At 41.3% G+C, this 14994-nt stretch overlaps 1 protein-coding gene across 1 annotated transcript; it reads right to left on the bottom strand.

The window, feature by feature from the left end:
* Positions 1-397: 397 nt before the first annotated feature.
* Positions 398-14078, bottom strand: l(3)neo38 (lethal (3) neo38). Its single transcript, XM_017233111.3, has 5 exons — positions 13174-14078; positions 6123-6263; positions 4564-5297; positions 4293-4389; positions 398-4226 (listed from the first exon to the last, which is right to left on the bottom strand). The coding sequence occupies exons 1-5, from the start codon at positions 13385-13387 to the stop codon at positions 4054-4056; spliced, it is 1359 nt and encodes a 452-aa protein (XP_017088600.1). The 5' UTR covers positions 13388-14078; the 3' UTR covers positions 398-4053.
* Positions 14079-14994: the final 916 nt, after the last annotated feature.

The raw sequence follows: 14994 nt of genomic DNA, 5'->3' as shown, positions 1-14994 counted from the left end.
TTGTTTGGTTATCGATAGTTATATGGCAACTCTTCTAGTTACATCTGGACCAGTGTTGGGTAATGCCTCTAAATTTAAAAATATTTTTCCCGCCGACATGACTTCCGGTCATACATATCTGCAGCTTTTTCTAATTGGCACTAGCTAAATACTATAACATTTGCCATATGTTTTGGTTTTTATCTAAAAAAGTATTTTGTAAAATACATTTGCTGAAATAATTTGTTCTTTTTTTTTTTAAGAATAGATCTAAAGTTTTCATAGAGTTAAGAATTTAAAAAATACAAGATAAGACCATTTGAAAACTTCCAGTAAGCTGAATTGGTTTGAAGCTCATAGAATCCCCATACAATTATTAAATTTAATTTTCATAAAATACTTTAGTTGAAAAAATGCATTTTTGGGTGATTATAATTTATTAGAATTTTTATTGACTTAAGGTATATATAAATAAAATATTATTCAAGTACAAAGTTATATATACTCATTAATATTATTTGATTCAAGTAAATATATTTCAAAGTGGCGGTGTTTTATTATATCATTTTTCAATTAAGTACCATTTACTGTTCCTGCTCTATTTCTAAAGGTTCGCACCAGGCCCAAAAGTACTCCCAAAACCCAGGGTCCTATCTATGTCTTCCCGGTTTAAAACCTGGCTTATGAATCGTATAAAACTTTCGTCTTATAGACCCGGGGTATCGAGTACTTTGTGGGGGAGTGCGAACCCTGACTTTTTACTTCAAACCTTGCCCATGCAACAATTGTATCTTTGTGTATTTTACGTTTAATCAATGAATTTGGATCACAAACAGTAAATACGTCTTTAACGATAATTGCAGTTGAATTAAACATAGTAAGATCAGGGGTTTTTTTCGGGGATAGTTTTGTTTAATTATAAATATATTGTATCTGCATTTTACATGGTTTTTTTTGTTGTTTGTTTTCCTACTATCGTTTTGCTCGAAATTACATAAGTCCAGCCTTAAACAAGTAATTTTCGTCACCAATCGCATTCGCGCACGCTCCATTATCCATAACACTCGGTATCTTTCAAATCAATTTTGCATTTTAACGCTACGGTTGCCTTAACTTCAGTCCTTTCGCAGAAAATCCCTAACCCTAAAATGTATTTAGCTCTTTGCCCTTCCTCCGGTCGAACTTCTACTTATATTCCACATCCTTGCATGCTGCAGACACTAAACATAAATTCAATACGTACAGTTTCGAAACTTGTGTGGATGCTTTTTTTTAACTTTTTAAATATATAAAAAGGTTTATTTCTTATGAGCCCCTAATCTGTTTTTCATTTATTTTTTATTGACCTTTGACCTCCAACTTGGTTCTAACTACAATTTTTACTTGATCTTTGGCCGCAGACCTCCGCTTATAATCTTTGCTTCTGTAAATATGAACTGTTTGGTTGTGGGGTTGTCTGTCTGTTTGTTTTTATTTTTAAATTAATTATTATTTTAAATGCACTAAAAGTTGCACGGACCGTTTGTCTATGAATTCTTTTGTTCGGTTTGTTTATTGTTTTTTTTATCCTGCCATATCCTGCGATATCCTGTCGATTTATACCTTCGCTAAGCCAATGAAATGTGAGAAAATATGTTTGTTCCTATTTCGTCATTTTTTATTCGAGTTTGATGCTTTTTCTTTTGTTTGATGAGGGTTCGTTTTTGCTTTTATAAAATCCCAAAAATTTGTGCAAATTTCTAAAACGTTTTTTTTATTTTTTTCCTTCTCGTATTATACTAAAATATTTTTCGTTTTCGTTTTAACTTTAAAATTTTCTTTCTCTTTAGATTAAATTTTTGTTTTGTTTTTCTCTTACGTTTTTTTTTCATTTCGTTTAAAATATTGCATTTTTTTTTATTTTATGTTTTTCTTTTGGAGGCTTTATCCCTGAGTGATTTAATTTCATTTGTTTGTCATTTATTGCAACTTTTTCTTTATAAACTTATTGTTTTATATATTCTTATTCCATTTAAGTGTGTCAAGAGAGAGAGAGATGGAGAGAGAGCTAATAAATTAGTGGCAAAATAATAAGTCCTTGTTTTGGTGTGAAGGTTCCCTTAATTATTTATCGTCCACAGTGATAAGTCGTCGTCACCTTTTATTGTTTGCCATTTGGAGAGAAGTATATAACGCTTTAAGTATATGGCTACCCCCTAATGTAGTAACTGTATTTAGATTTGCATAGTTTTCTTTTCGATTTGCTTTAATTTTTGGCTAATAATGGCTTTGCTGCTGCTGCTGCTGTGTCGTGGGTGCTTCAAGTGTCGTTAAAATATTTGTACTTCACTGCAAGTGTTTCAATTACATTCTGTACTGTGTGTTCTACTGTAAACCCGAACTGTCTGAAAAAATCAAGAAAAGAAAGTGAAATGTCACTCTGGCTCGAACTAGGAAGCTTAAATACATAATCTGGCCAAGTTTGAGCTCAGTGGGTCATTTATAAGTTGAGTTACAATGGGTTCGCTTTACAGTATTTGTATCTGTATCTGCATCTGCATTTGTATCTCTATTTGTATGCTAGCGTATTTAGTTTGAAGCTTCGTATAACTACACATTGCTATGTATGTAAGTATGTATGCATTTGGATTTCGTGTTAAATCGTGTACTTTATCGTTAAATCGTTAATCTCAAAATGCTTTGTATTTGAACAGTTAATTACTTTGTCACTTGCTCGAAGTGTTTGCACTTTATTTCGGTTATTGTTTTATGCCTTTATTCCTATTCGGTTTTCATATGCTCTCTCTTTTGTATTTATATTATATATAAAAAATATCCTTTTATACAGTTATACAGTGTCTCGGTTATTGTTGCTGTTGCTGTAAGCATTCGCTTTCTAGCTAATGCTTTTTTTTCTGTTTATTGATTAGCGATGCTATATATGCTGTTTTTTTATTTTTTTTGGATTCTCATAGCTGACCCGTGTGTGCTATCTTGCTATCTTGTATCTGCTATTGCTGTGTATATGTGGCTCTTAATGCTATTTGTGGTTATCAGTTATTGATTGGTAAGCTGGATATAGGTAATTACTGTATAGATATTGCAGTTGCAAACAATGACGATGGCTGGAAGCTTGGGCATGCAAAGATGCAAGTTCGTATTGCGTTTAGTGTGTGTGTGACTTTTGAATTCTCCTTTTTTTTGAACATTCAAGTTTTTAAAAAGCTTAAGATTACATGACCTCGACCTCTATGTATGCCTATCGGTAAAATAAAATACAAGACTAGAAGTACAAATTTCGCTTTTAGAGCTCTTCCTCCTACTTCCTTAAAAATGCTTCATAGTGCGCTTCCATAATTCATAATGAGAATTCTCGCCAATGAGAAACACATTTTTTATCCATTTAATGTTATGTAATGTTATGTAATTTAATTAATTTTAAAGTAATGAACAAAAGGCAAATGAAAATGTTTTCTTAAAATTGCACATATATGTATGTATGTATGTTTATCGGTTGCAGACATTATAACTGATTCTTAGAACAGCTTTCGATCGGCCTCGATCATCTCGTTTTGTTTATGCAGCGACTACAGATCACAGACACCCAAAAAGAAACGAAAGCCACGAGACGCGACACGACGAGCTCCTCTTGTCCTTAACATATGCGCATACTAAACTCGAATTTGAATCTGTCATTCTGCTACTGATACTGCTACTGCTTCGGCTTCTGCTGATTTGTACATTTCGATTGCTATATACTTTGCTCTGCGACTCTGTTTTTTTTATTTGTGCGAAAATCTCAACTGAAAGAACTAAAGCTAAAGAACTGAAAGTGTCGTGAACAAAATCGTACTAATACTTGCATCCTGTAAGTATTTCTTTCTTAATATTCTTGTTTTTTTTTTTTTGAGAGGGTTATTGTAATTGGAGTTGGGTGACGCTCAGCAGGACCCCCGGTAAGCCCCCAGCGAATTTCAAAGGCCTCCAGTCTGCTACCGACCGCGAGCAATCTAACTGCCCGCCGCCGTCAACAGCCCGGACGCCTCAATGGCTTGAAATTCGTCTGGGAGTTTACCAGAAGTCCTTGTACGATCCTCAGGAACCGTGCAGCGTATTGCTCTGTGCACTGTTGTTGGCACCGGCACCACCTCCACCGCCGCCACCTCCACCACCGGATCCGTTGACGTTTTGCGCCGAAACCTCCGACTTGACACGCCGGGCGATGTGGGAGCGCGTGTGTTTGCGCAAGTGATCCTTGCGATAGAAACCTGGACAGGACAAAGAGTTGTTTAGTTAGTCTGTCTATAAGAAGGAGACTATTCCAAGGTACTTACCTTTTCCACATTCAATGCAAACATGCTTTTTCTCGCCGGAATGGATGACAATGTGCAGAGTTAGCTGCTCTTTGCGTTTGAACGATTTCATGCAGATCTAAAAAATATAATTAAATTATTATTTAGTTTTTATATAATATAAAATATTATAATATAATTAGTTTAAGTTCCATAATTCTATTGTTCTATTGCCTACTTATTTGTTTCAAAAGAACCGCTTAAATCTAACTTAAATCGATAACTTTATCGATTTATATCGATATCCACTCACATTGCACACATGCGGCCTGTCCGGTATGTGGGAGAGCTTGTGCCTGGTCAGGTGATCCTTGCGCTTCAACGCCGCATTGCAAATATCGCAGACGAACCGCCGCTCCACGGCATGCGAGATGACATGCTGCTCGATGAGGCTGCGGTCCGGATAGGCCATCTGGCACTCCGGGCAGCAGTAGAGCGTCGAGCCGTCCAGCGCCTTGGTCTCGCGGATCTCGCCCGGCTTGGGGCGCGGCTTCTTCTCCTTTGGTGGTTTCTTCTTTTTGGTCTTCTTGCCGGTGGCCGTGCCCGTACCGCCGCTGGCGTTCGTCGTGCCCACGGATGCGGTGCTGGAAACAGCTCCGGCCCCACCATTGGTGACCGCGCCATTGGCATTCCCATTGACGCCGTTGGTGGCTCCGTTCGTGAGCGCCGCTCCGTTGGCGTCCGTCATATTGGTCATATGGCCGCCATGGTCCATGCCCACCAATCCGTTGTGGTGGCCGCCATTGGCCCCGTTATTGCTGGGCGTCAGGGCCACGCCCCCCAGCGCCAGGCTGGCCAAGTTGGTGCCATTCTTCAGGACATCGCTGGTGGACTCCTTCTTGATGGTCTCGGAGTACTTGAGGAAGTGCTGTATGGAGATGGGCAGTGTGGCGGAGAGCAGGTGCGACGAGTAGTCCACCGTGTTGGCTGTGTTGGCCAGCGTCTGCCAGGATTGGTTGACATTCTGCAGGAGCTGCTGGTTGAGGACTGTGGAGGTTAAAAAAAAATGGTATCTTTAGTGAGAATAATCAATGGAGTACCTCTAAGGATTGAAATACACTCAAAGGTGCTTATTATTTTCAATCAACGGGTTTGAATCCTTAGAAGTAGTTCCTTTCAGGTCCTTCCTTTGCCTATTATCTAATAGAAGCCTGCCCCAACAACACAACTTCTTTCCCCCTTGGGGGGCGTGTCATGATGTGTATAAGGATATATGTAAGTAGTATGCATCGGTGGTTGTTGGCCAAGCCTATCTGTTAGCCAATCCCCACTCTCCTCGTCATAGCTCCGACCCAGATTTTATCCTCCTACTTTTAATTAAAATTATGTAGTTGTGGGATGTAAAATTTTAATGGATGTTGTGTTACACTGATTGAAATAAGCTAACCAAGTTACTGAGCAAGTTACTCCCAAGGACATCTCCTCCAGAAAACCCCCTTTTGGAAGTGAAAAAATGTCAGCTCCTGCAACGTAATCATCAGACTCAGGATGAGAAGAGAACAACTCCACTTGTTTAAGGTCCTGTATGACAAAAAAAAAGTATGCTATGGTGCTATTGTGACCTCCACGCCCCCGCACCCAGTTGCGGCCAGCAGACAGGCCCAAAAACATTTATAAATAACGAAGCCGAAGTGAGACGCACGACGAGTGATGACTGCGTCCTTGAAAAACACATATACCGAACCGAATGCCTTGTACATACTGCTCAGCTTCCCCCCTGACCCACCCACCCAGCTGTCAGGGTGTCAGGACATCAGACCACCCACGGAAATCCCACCAACCCACTCTCCGCGTGGCGGCGGCTCGACTCACCTTCTTCCCGGTCACGTTCGATTTTTGGATGGATTTTACCCTTATGATCGGCTGCATTCAGAAAGTTCAGATCGCCCTGGGGCTGCGAGGAGTACGGTATGGATATATTCTGGCCATATTGCATGTTGTTGGCAGCCGAAACTGAAATGGTTAAGAAAAAATACGAAAATCGTTAATATATCTTAGTTTTAAACCATCTAGGGAGTATAATTATTATATGAGAGTAAAAGGATAATAGAATATTACACATTTTGAACTCTAAGCACAGCCTTTTTGGACTAATTGTGAACTTTGACTTGGCACGGCAGTACTAGCACTTGAAACTGGTCGAAAAAATCCGTCTACTATCCGGCCGCCGCTCTCTGGGACAACGCACTCTGGCCGACTAACTACAACCGACTGGGTCTGGGCTCGATTTGGCGGCTCACAGCTCACGGCTCCCGGCTCCCGGCTCCTGATTCCAACACTCCGGTCTCCGGCCGGCTGGCTCCGAATCGAATCCCGTGGCTCAGCTGTCGAGCCGAATGGAGATCGGGTGCCGGGCACAAAAACAACAACCCACCGGCCGACAAAGTAACGACGATATGGCACGACACGCGTTTCTCCACTATACTATATATACAGGCTTACTACACAAGTATATGTAAGTACATATATTCGTGCATATATCTAGGAGCAGTTACTGTGTCCTGTACACTGTACGTGTGTGTGTCTGTGTGGCAGCCACGTTTTCTGCATTTACTGGTAAGGATGTACATATGGCGGTTTATTAGGGCGGACTTGTCATATCCCATCACTATATTTTACTAAAACAGTACGCTATACAACACTATGAATAACGAATCACTCATACGCCTAGTATTACTCATACGCACTGTTGGCTATGAATATTTGTGATTTCATAATTATGATAAGTAATATTATTTCTTCTTATTCTAGACCTTTTAGTCAAATTTAAAATTTAATATTAAATCCCTAAAAGTCCTTTTACTTTAAGAGTCCACCCTAATCTACATAAATATGTATCAGGCTCTGAACATGGCTCTGTTCCTACTCGCCGAAAGTGCGTGTGCCTACAAATTGTTGTTGTCTGCTGGCTGTCGTCGTCGTCGTCGTTGTTTCCCTACATCCTCCCGCCCCTTCTGGGCCACACGCTGCCGTCTGCCAAGGCCAAATTTTCACACAAACACCGACATACAAACAAACCCAGTCGGAACCAGAGACGCACACACGTGTTTTCGGGGCGCCCCGACAACGCATACATAGGAAAAAGGAAATTAAAACTGAAACTGAAAATGCCGGCCGCGCACACGCCCGAATGTATGCCATAGGAAGAAAAGCTTTCACCATTTTTTGGCCGGGTGTGCATTTCTGCCCCCGCCCACGTCCCGCCACCTCATCTCTTTCTTTGCATTTTCTTAGCCGGGTGCTCGGTTTTATAAATAACATTTTCGGGCTGTTGCCAATTGCCTGGTTTTCTTATATGTACGCTTTTCTTCTTTTTTTATACCCTTGCAGAGGGTATTATAATTTTGTCCAAAAGTGTGCAACGCAGTGAAGGAGACATCTCCGACCCTATAAAGTATATATATTCTTGATCAGGATCACCTCCTGAGTTGATATGAGCATGTCCGTCTGTCCGTCTGTCCGTCTGTCCGTCTGTCCGTCTGTCCGTCTGTCTGTCCGTCTGTCTGTCCGTCTGTCTGTCCGTCTGTCTGTCTGTTTCTACGCGAACTAGTCTCTCAGTTTTGAAGCTATCGTCTTGAAACTTTGCACACACCCTTCTTTCCTTTGCACGCAGTATATAAGTCGGAACGGCCCGGATCGGCCGACTATATCCTATAGCTGCCATATAACGGATTGATCGGAAATGGTATAACTTTGGTGTTTTTAGAGTTAGAGAGTTCAAATTTTACAGGAAAGCTATTTTTGGCAAAACATTACGACATGCCAAATTTCATAAGGATCGGCCGACTATATCTTATAGCTGCCATATAACTGAACGATCGAAAATGACCCAACTTTCGTGTTTTTGAAGATAGAAAGCTGAAACTTAATACAGATTATATTTTTGGCCAGTTGATCCATCCTACCGAATTTCAATAGGATCGGCCGACTATATCCTATAGCTGCCATATAACTGAACGATCGGAAATGACCCAACTTTCGTGTTTTTGAAGATAGAAGTTTGGGACATTTTTTTTAGATTTTTTATTTTAGTTAATTGGTTTTATTATGATGTAATCATAAGGATCGGCCAACTATATCCGATGTTTGCGATATATATCCGGTTTTAGCTGCAAGGGTATATCAACTTCGGCTCCGCCCGAAGTTAGCTTTCCTTTCTTGTTTAAATCTTAGCTCATGCTTCCTCGAAAAATACATAAACACAACTTTCGAAGGAAGGATTGAGGAAGCTATACAGATTTTAACTTTATAAAATAATGAAAAAAAAACATGAATATCAAAAAAACGAAAAACTCCTGAAAGAAGGACTTCCTACTGGCTGACGTGGTGTAATTTATGTGTTGTGGGCGTGTGGTGTGTGTGTGTTAGCCTTTGTATAAATTACCATTCGACCTTGGGCCGAAGCATAAGATGTTACCAATGCTTTAATTTTTTTCGACAGCGGCCTTTTGTGGTTGAAAGGAAATGGAAAGTGCGGCTTTAATCAGTTCGCTCAAGCGTTTGGGAGAGAAATGAAAAGCAGATGCCTACAAAAAGGATTCTTTTGGGGTTATGTCTTGGAGGCTTGAAAGTAAATAGTTGGAATACATACATGTTTTTAACATGTTTACGTTGATGTTTTACGGAAATGTTGAGAAAAATACGAATTTATTTAATATTTGAGTTCTTTCTTATATTAAATAGTTATTACTTTATTAAAATTAGTTCATGATCTTAAGTAATTTCTTTTAAAAATTAATATATTTTATTTTAAAAGAGAAACATATAATGAATAGGTAATAGAAACATTTAACTATAACCCTAAAAAAAGGGGTTCACCAAATGGCAGCCGGAAAATTCGGGTCTGAATGGCCGAAAATACGAGGGGGAGTCATGGCAACAACAAAACCGGATAGCCGGGTAGCGTGCGTGGATGGGAGGATTTGGACAGTAACCGGCATTCGCCGCTTTCGTCGGTCGTGGCATTTCACTTTTCACTTCACTTTCCCATGAACAGGATGACGACAAATACGAAAACAACAACGACAACGACGAGGAAAGCAACGTGGAGGAGACGATGTCGCCGGAATAGAATTCGGCGGACTCGGAATGGAGCCGGGAGTAGCGAGTTAAAGTCGGTGAAGTCGGAAACATGTTCCAAGCGAGAGTGTGGGAGAGCGGCGAGAGTGGAGAGAGTGTTTAAGAGAGAGCAGGTCTCCAGTGGGGGTGTTGGGCGGATCATTCGCAGCAAAGTGGAACAAAATGGAAAGGAATGCGCTGGGCAGCGATTTGAAAAACATGGCGCTTATCTGCTGCTCCTGCCCATGTCTATGTGTGTCGACTGACGCTTTATATATATATGTGTGTGTGTTAGGCAGAGGCAGTGAAAGCGGTGAGAGCGCCCGCGCGGTAGAAGGAGAGCCTTTTCGAAAAACAGAGAGTAAGAGCAACCCCTAACGGAGTTGGGTGAAACTTGACCCGAAGTGCTGCCTCGCGGAGAGAAAGAGAGAGTGTGTGGGGGTGGGATAGTAGACGGGTGAGATTGTTACACAGAAAAGAATCAACTCATAAAAATATGGTATACAACAATTATTGAAAATATAATTCTAATATAAGGAAGGGTTCTATTTTAATGAAAATAACTATCAAAAGTTTTTAGGATTTAGTTCTATGAATTTCTATCCTTCTTGCCCCTTGTTTTTTTGAGTGCATGGCGAGCGAGTACTAGGGGAGAAAAGGACAGGGGTAAAAGGACGAAAACGGCGCCAGCGGCAGAGTTTAAGTCATCAGCGCCCGCCAGAAGGAGAATTTTATATTCCCTGTGTTAAACGCCCTACGGCGGCTTTAATACTTAAAGCCAATCAAGGAAAAACAAAGAAATTAATAATCAATGCCTCCCCCACAATAATACTTATCTAAACAGAGACACAGGATTTATGGGGGACTGGGGACTGACCCCCTCTTCCCCTCCACTCCCTTCCAAACGTAATTGCTTTATCATGCGCACTTTTTTAGTGTTGCATACATCCAGGGACCGTTTTGGGGGTGTAACCAGTCATTCACACCCATTAAGCACATACATCTATGTACATACATACACTGCATAGGTACATAGGTACTCACATACACACAGACAAGCATATAAATGTATATAAAAAATGCAAATGGTTTATGGCTGGGGTGTCTGGTTAATATTAGGGGAGCCCCAGCTAAGGGAGAAAGGGGTGAATGGTATGTCCTCGACAACAAGATACCCGGTGTCCATCGGATGACAGACAATATTCTAATGAAAAGGATGCTATTTGAACTTTTGAAGGTGAGGTTTTAGAGATAAATATAACTATTTTAATAAAAGATATTAAACTTAATACATGATAGTTGTCTTTAAGGTAAAGACTTTAAAAATTGTAGTATAATTATTAAATTGAACTAGAAAGACCTTAAACTATCCCTAACATATTCCAAAAAGGGGCTTACATTTATTTCCATGTTAATTGATGAGAAAATTCTCGGGTTTTCCAACAGCTGAAAATGCATATGTGAAAGGGATCGCTATCTTTATCTGTTTATGTTTCGAGAACTCATACCCGTCAGCAGACACACAGATTTCCTGGTAACCCAATAATGATTTATACAAGCAGCCCCGGGGAAATTATCGTGTAGGTATCGAAAGATAAGACCAGCTTGGTAGAGAGACTCGCTGCGCTGCTCCGAGCAGGTCAGAAAGTCGCAGGGCAGCGATAATGCAGCTAATAAGCGAGCAGAGCAAAGGAAATGCAGTAGCCTCGGGACCGGGGAGTACGTGGGACATTTTACCTGCCTGGGATCATCGTTCAGACACTAGCCTGATGTACAAATACTCGGACCGTGGATTACATACAATCGTATGTACCGGGGACGAGATAAAGAGACAACATACACAGAGACCCACACCACCACCAAACCATACAAACGCATTTTCCTGTTATAGCAGGTAAAAAATACATATATATGTATGTGTATGTATGTATATAAAACGCTAAACTGGAAATATAATGCGTAGCTCAAAAAGCCGGGATCAATGAACCTATTTCGTGCAGAGGAGGAGTTTGGGTCTGGGCTTGGTTCTCCACACTTTCCAATATAACTGCAAGTGGAAATAACATAACATATCTGTGCAGTTGCCAGGGCAAAAATAAATTATGAAAAGCCGCAAAAGGATATAGAGGGAATGGGGCAAGTCCTGCCCTATGCTGCCCTGCCCTGGGAATCTAATTATGCAAGCAAATGCAACTAATTAGAATTGATAAGAAAAAGGGGTGTCCACAGGAGCAGAGTAGGGGAGGGTGGGGCATGCACTGGGGGTTGCCTGGTCACACCCTTCCACAGGGCAGGAGAAAAAGTTGCAACTTGGCAGGAAGTCAGTGCAATTAAAAAAGCAATGGCAGGCTCTATTGGGGGTTGGGGGTTGTAAACTCACACACATACACTCCCATACACTCACATGCACGCTGTGTGTGTTTAATTGTATTTCTATGTATGTGCTTAAGTAGCTGAAGAGAGAAGAAGAGAAACCCACCCCGATGAAAAAAAACCTGGTATTTGCACCAAGTGAAATGCAGCAAATTCAAAAGTTATTTGAGTTCATTGCATTTTCAAGCCACGCAAAACAACAACAAAAAGAGTACACCCCTTACCACAAAGACACACATATATATATATATATATATATATATGTATACACCCCCACTAGGGGTGGGTGGTAATGACTCAAAACATAGAGCGAAATATACTCGTATAAAAAAAAAGAGCGCAAAACAAAAACAAGGAACGACGAAAAAATCGTTATATTCTGCTTTGATGACAGGGTACTCTCCTACCACCACCACTCCAGTACGAGTCCTCGAGTGCCGAGTCACCTCCACCAACCCCCGAAAATATTGTAGTGTGGCTTACAAATTGGACTACTAGCTGTGCTCGCATGAAGATGTCTTCGCTGGCCAAAAACCGCCAGGATGCCAGGCAGTCACCCAGCCAGCCAGCCAGTCATGACCTTAGGGTTGGGGGTGGAAAACCCGCTTCTTACTGCCATTCACACTCACACACATGTTTTCCAAGCGAGAATGTCAGTAAGTGGATCCAGATGGAAGCAACCTCTTGATGATAAAACCCAACAGAAACATAATATTTAAAACAAGATTCTTTAAAAAAAGAATCTAAATCTCGCAATCGAAAAACAAAAATTAAATTCTAGTTTGCAATTCAACTTAATTATTTATGTTTTTTTGCTTACTTTACAATTTTAATAAAAATTAGTTTTTAGGGCTTTCAGAACTGTGCTTCTTTGTTTACTTTTGGCTTTTAGCCCTATGCTTACATAAGCAAAATAATAGCCATTACAATTATTTTAATTCCAAATAAGATATAGACTCTTTTCTTTCTTACAAGATTCCTCTTGAAGAAAGTTGAAGTTTAATTTTTAATCTTAAACTTTTCATTTAAATTAAGTTTGTTTACCTTTCGGTCTGAGATTGTTATTATTTTGATCCGTTCTTTTATCCCCCAAAGAGAGACCCCCCATTCCTGGCTAGCAGAATACCCAACATGCCCGGAAACAAAACCCCCATCATTGTAGGGCATTAGGAGAGGCTATAGCCCGAACCCCTCGGTCGCAGCGCTGCCAGTGCCCGAGTGAGAGTGTATGCCCTGACGCCGGCGTCGCTGCCCGCAGCGGGCGAAAATAAATCGATAAAAATAAAATAAATTTTTAGTGATTATGTTATACAGACATACATACATACATACATACAGACAAACACATGCGACTAGGAGAGTGCATGCATGTGCCTGGGCATGGCATGCAGTTACAGTTACATGTCTGTTTGTGTGGCAGAGATGCACTTACCGTTGGGCACATTCTGATTAAAGTGATTGCCGTTGGTCTGATAGCGCTGCACATGGTTATCGGTGCCGGCCGCTGCCGCTGCGGCTGCTGCATTCGCCGCGGAGGCGGCCGAGCCGGGGGGCGTGCCGAAGGGGCCGGGCGTCTGGGCATCGAATTTAGCGGCAAACTGATGGATGCCGGAGAAGGGGCCGCCGAACGCGGAGAAGTTCATCATGTCAGGTTCTTTTGGGGCGGGTGGGGGCGCACTTGATTAGAGTTGTATTTATGGTGTATATTAGTTGGAGGGTTTTCCAGGGGGGCCTCACAGGCCGGCGTAGTTTTCACGATCCGCGTTTGTTTTTCTTTAAAGAAATACTAGAATATTTTAGGAAATGCACTATTCCACACACGACGATCGCCGCGTAGCGATGACGCTGTTTTCCAAAGAGTGGGTGGTGTGTGTGTGTGTGCTTTCTGTTGTTGTTTTCGCGTTTGGTTTTTTTTTTCTTCCTTTCTTTTGTTTCGGGTGGGGGTTGGTTTTCTTTTCTTCGCCTTTGCCGTTGCTGTTGCCTTTCTTCTCCTTCCGTGGCGTGTCACTCACACACTGGCAATCGGGCACTACCACTCACACACACACAGGCACGCAGCACACTCGCACTCACACCCGTGAGTGAACTCGCGCACAGTTTTATGCTGTGCTTTGCTTTTTCGGGGGTAGCAAAGCATCACAGGCACAGGCACAGTCACAGACACAGACACACACAAGCACTCACGCCGAGCGAAGCACTTTCGGTTTCGATTCTGATTCAGAGTCCGATTCTCGAACTAAAAACCCGGCGGATCGGCACGGAGTCGCACACTAAAGTCTCGCTTACGACCGCTCCGCTCCGACATCAAACTAAAAGTAACATTACAGCGAGGCGAAAGAAAGCGGAAACACTGGGGCAGGCAAACGAAACGACGCGGACGTCAACGGCGACGGCGGCGGCAGCGGCGACGATGGCAGCGACGCAGCTGCGACTGCGACGCAAATGACAGTGACAGTGCCAGGGATATCCGAAGGGTATATCAGTATCTTTCGAGGTTTGAGAAAGCAAGATTTTTATAAAACATATTTTTTAAAATTATGCTTTTTGAATCTGTTTTTGAAAATATATTTTTAAAAAGCACGCTTTTTGTAATATATCATTAAAGCGCGGTTTTTCGGAGGATGACTTTGAAGCTCTTGATCTTTCTTTTAATATTTTTCATTTAATATGATTGAAGAAACCAAAAATTGGTACAAATATGTTAATAATTTTATGAAAAGATACAGTGCTTTTTTCATATCTTTATCTAACAGAACTAAGTCCTTGCGTATTTTTAAGATACATTTATAAGGTTCTGTTTCGTTTGTATCCTAATGTTTGTATCTTTGGATTGAATCATTTGTATCTTTTGAATCAAAGATACACCTTTAATACTGAGTATCGAATAGTCGCTTACACTGCCGCTGCATGACTGCAGCATTCTTACATGTTTGTATTAGTTCACTGTGTTTGTACATTTGTATGTATGTCTGTGTGTGTGCTCTGTGCCGCTTTGAGGGTGGAAGTTTTTCTACTTCTCTGGAAAATGCGCGTTTATTTGTACGTACAAACGTTCCTTACATTTCGCTGCACCGAGCGCCGGGCATATGACACTGGCAACAGGCCCCTGCTCTCCTGCTCCTACTGTGCGGCGATTAGCTAGCTATACCGGACCGAACCGAACCAAGAATACTACTTTAATTCGTGCGCGATCCGTGCAGGCAAAGTGCAATTTTATTTATGCTGGAACTCAGGCCGATCCGGCGGCGATTGG

This window comes from Drosophila bipectinata, chromosome 3R (assembly GCF_030179905.1).
Source record: "Drosophila bipectinata strain 14024-0381.07 chromosome 3R, DbipHiC1v2, whole genome shotgun sequence".
NCBI lineage: Eukaryota > Metazoa > Arthropoda > Insecta > Diptera > Drosophilidae > Drosophila > Drosophila bipectinata.
This window is presented reverse-complemented; position numbering and strand designations above follow the sequence as displayed.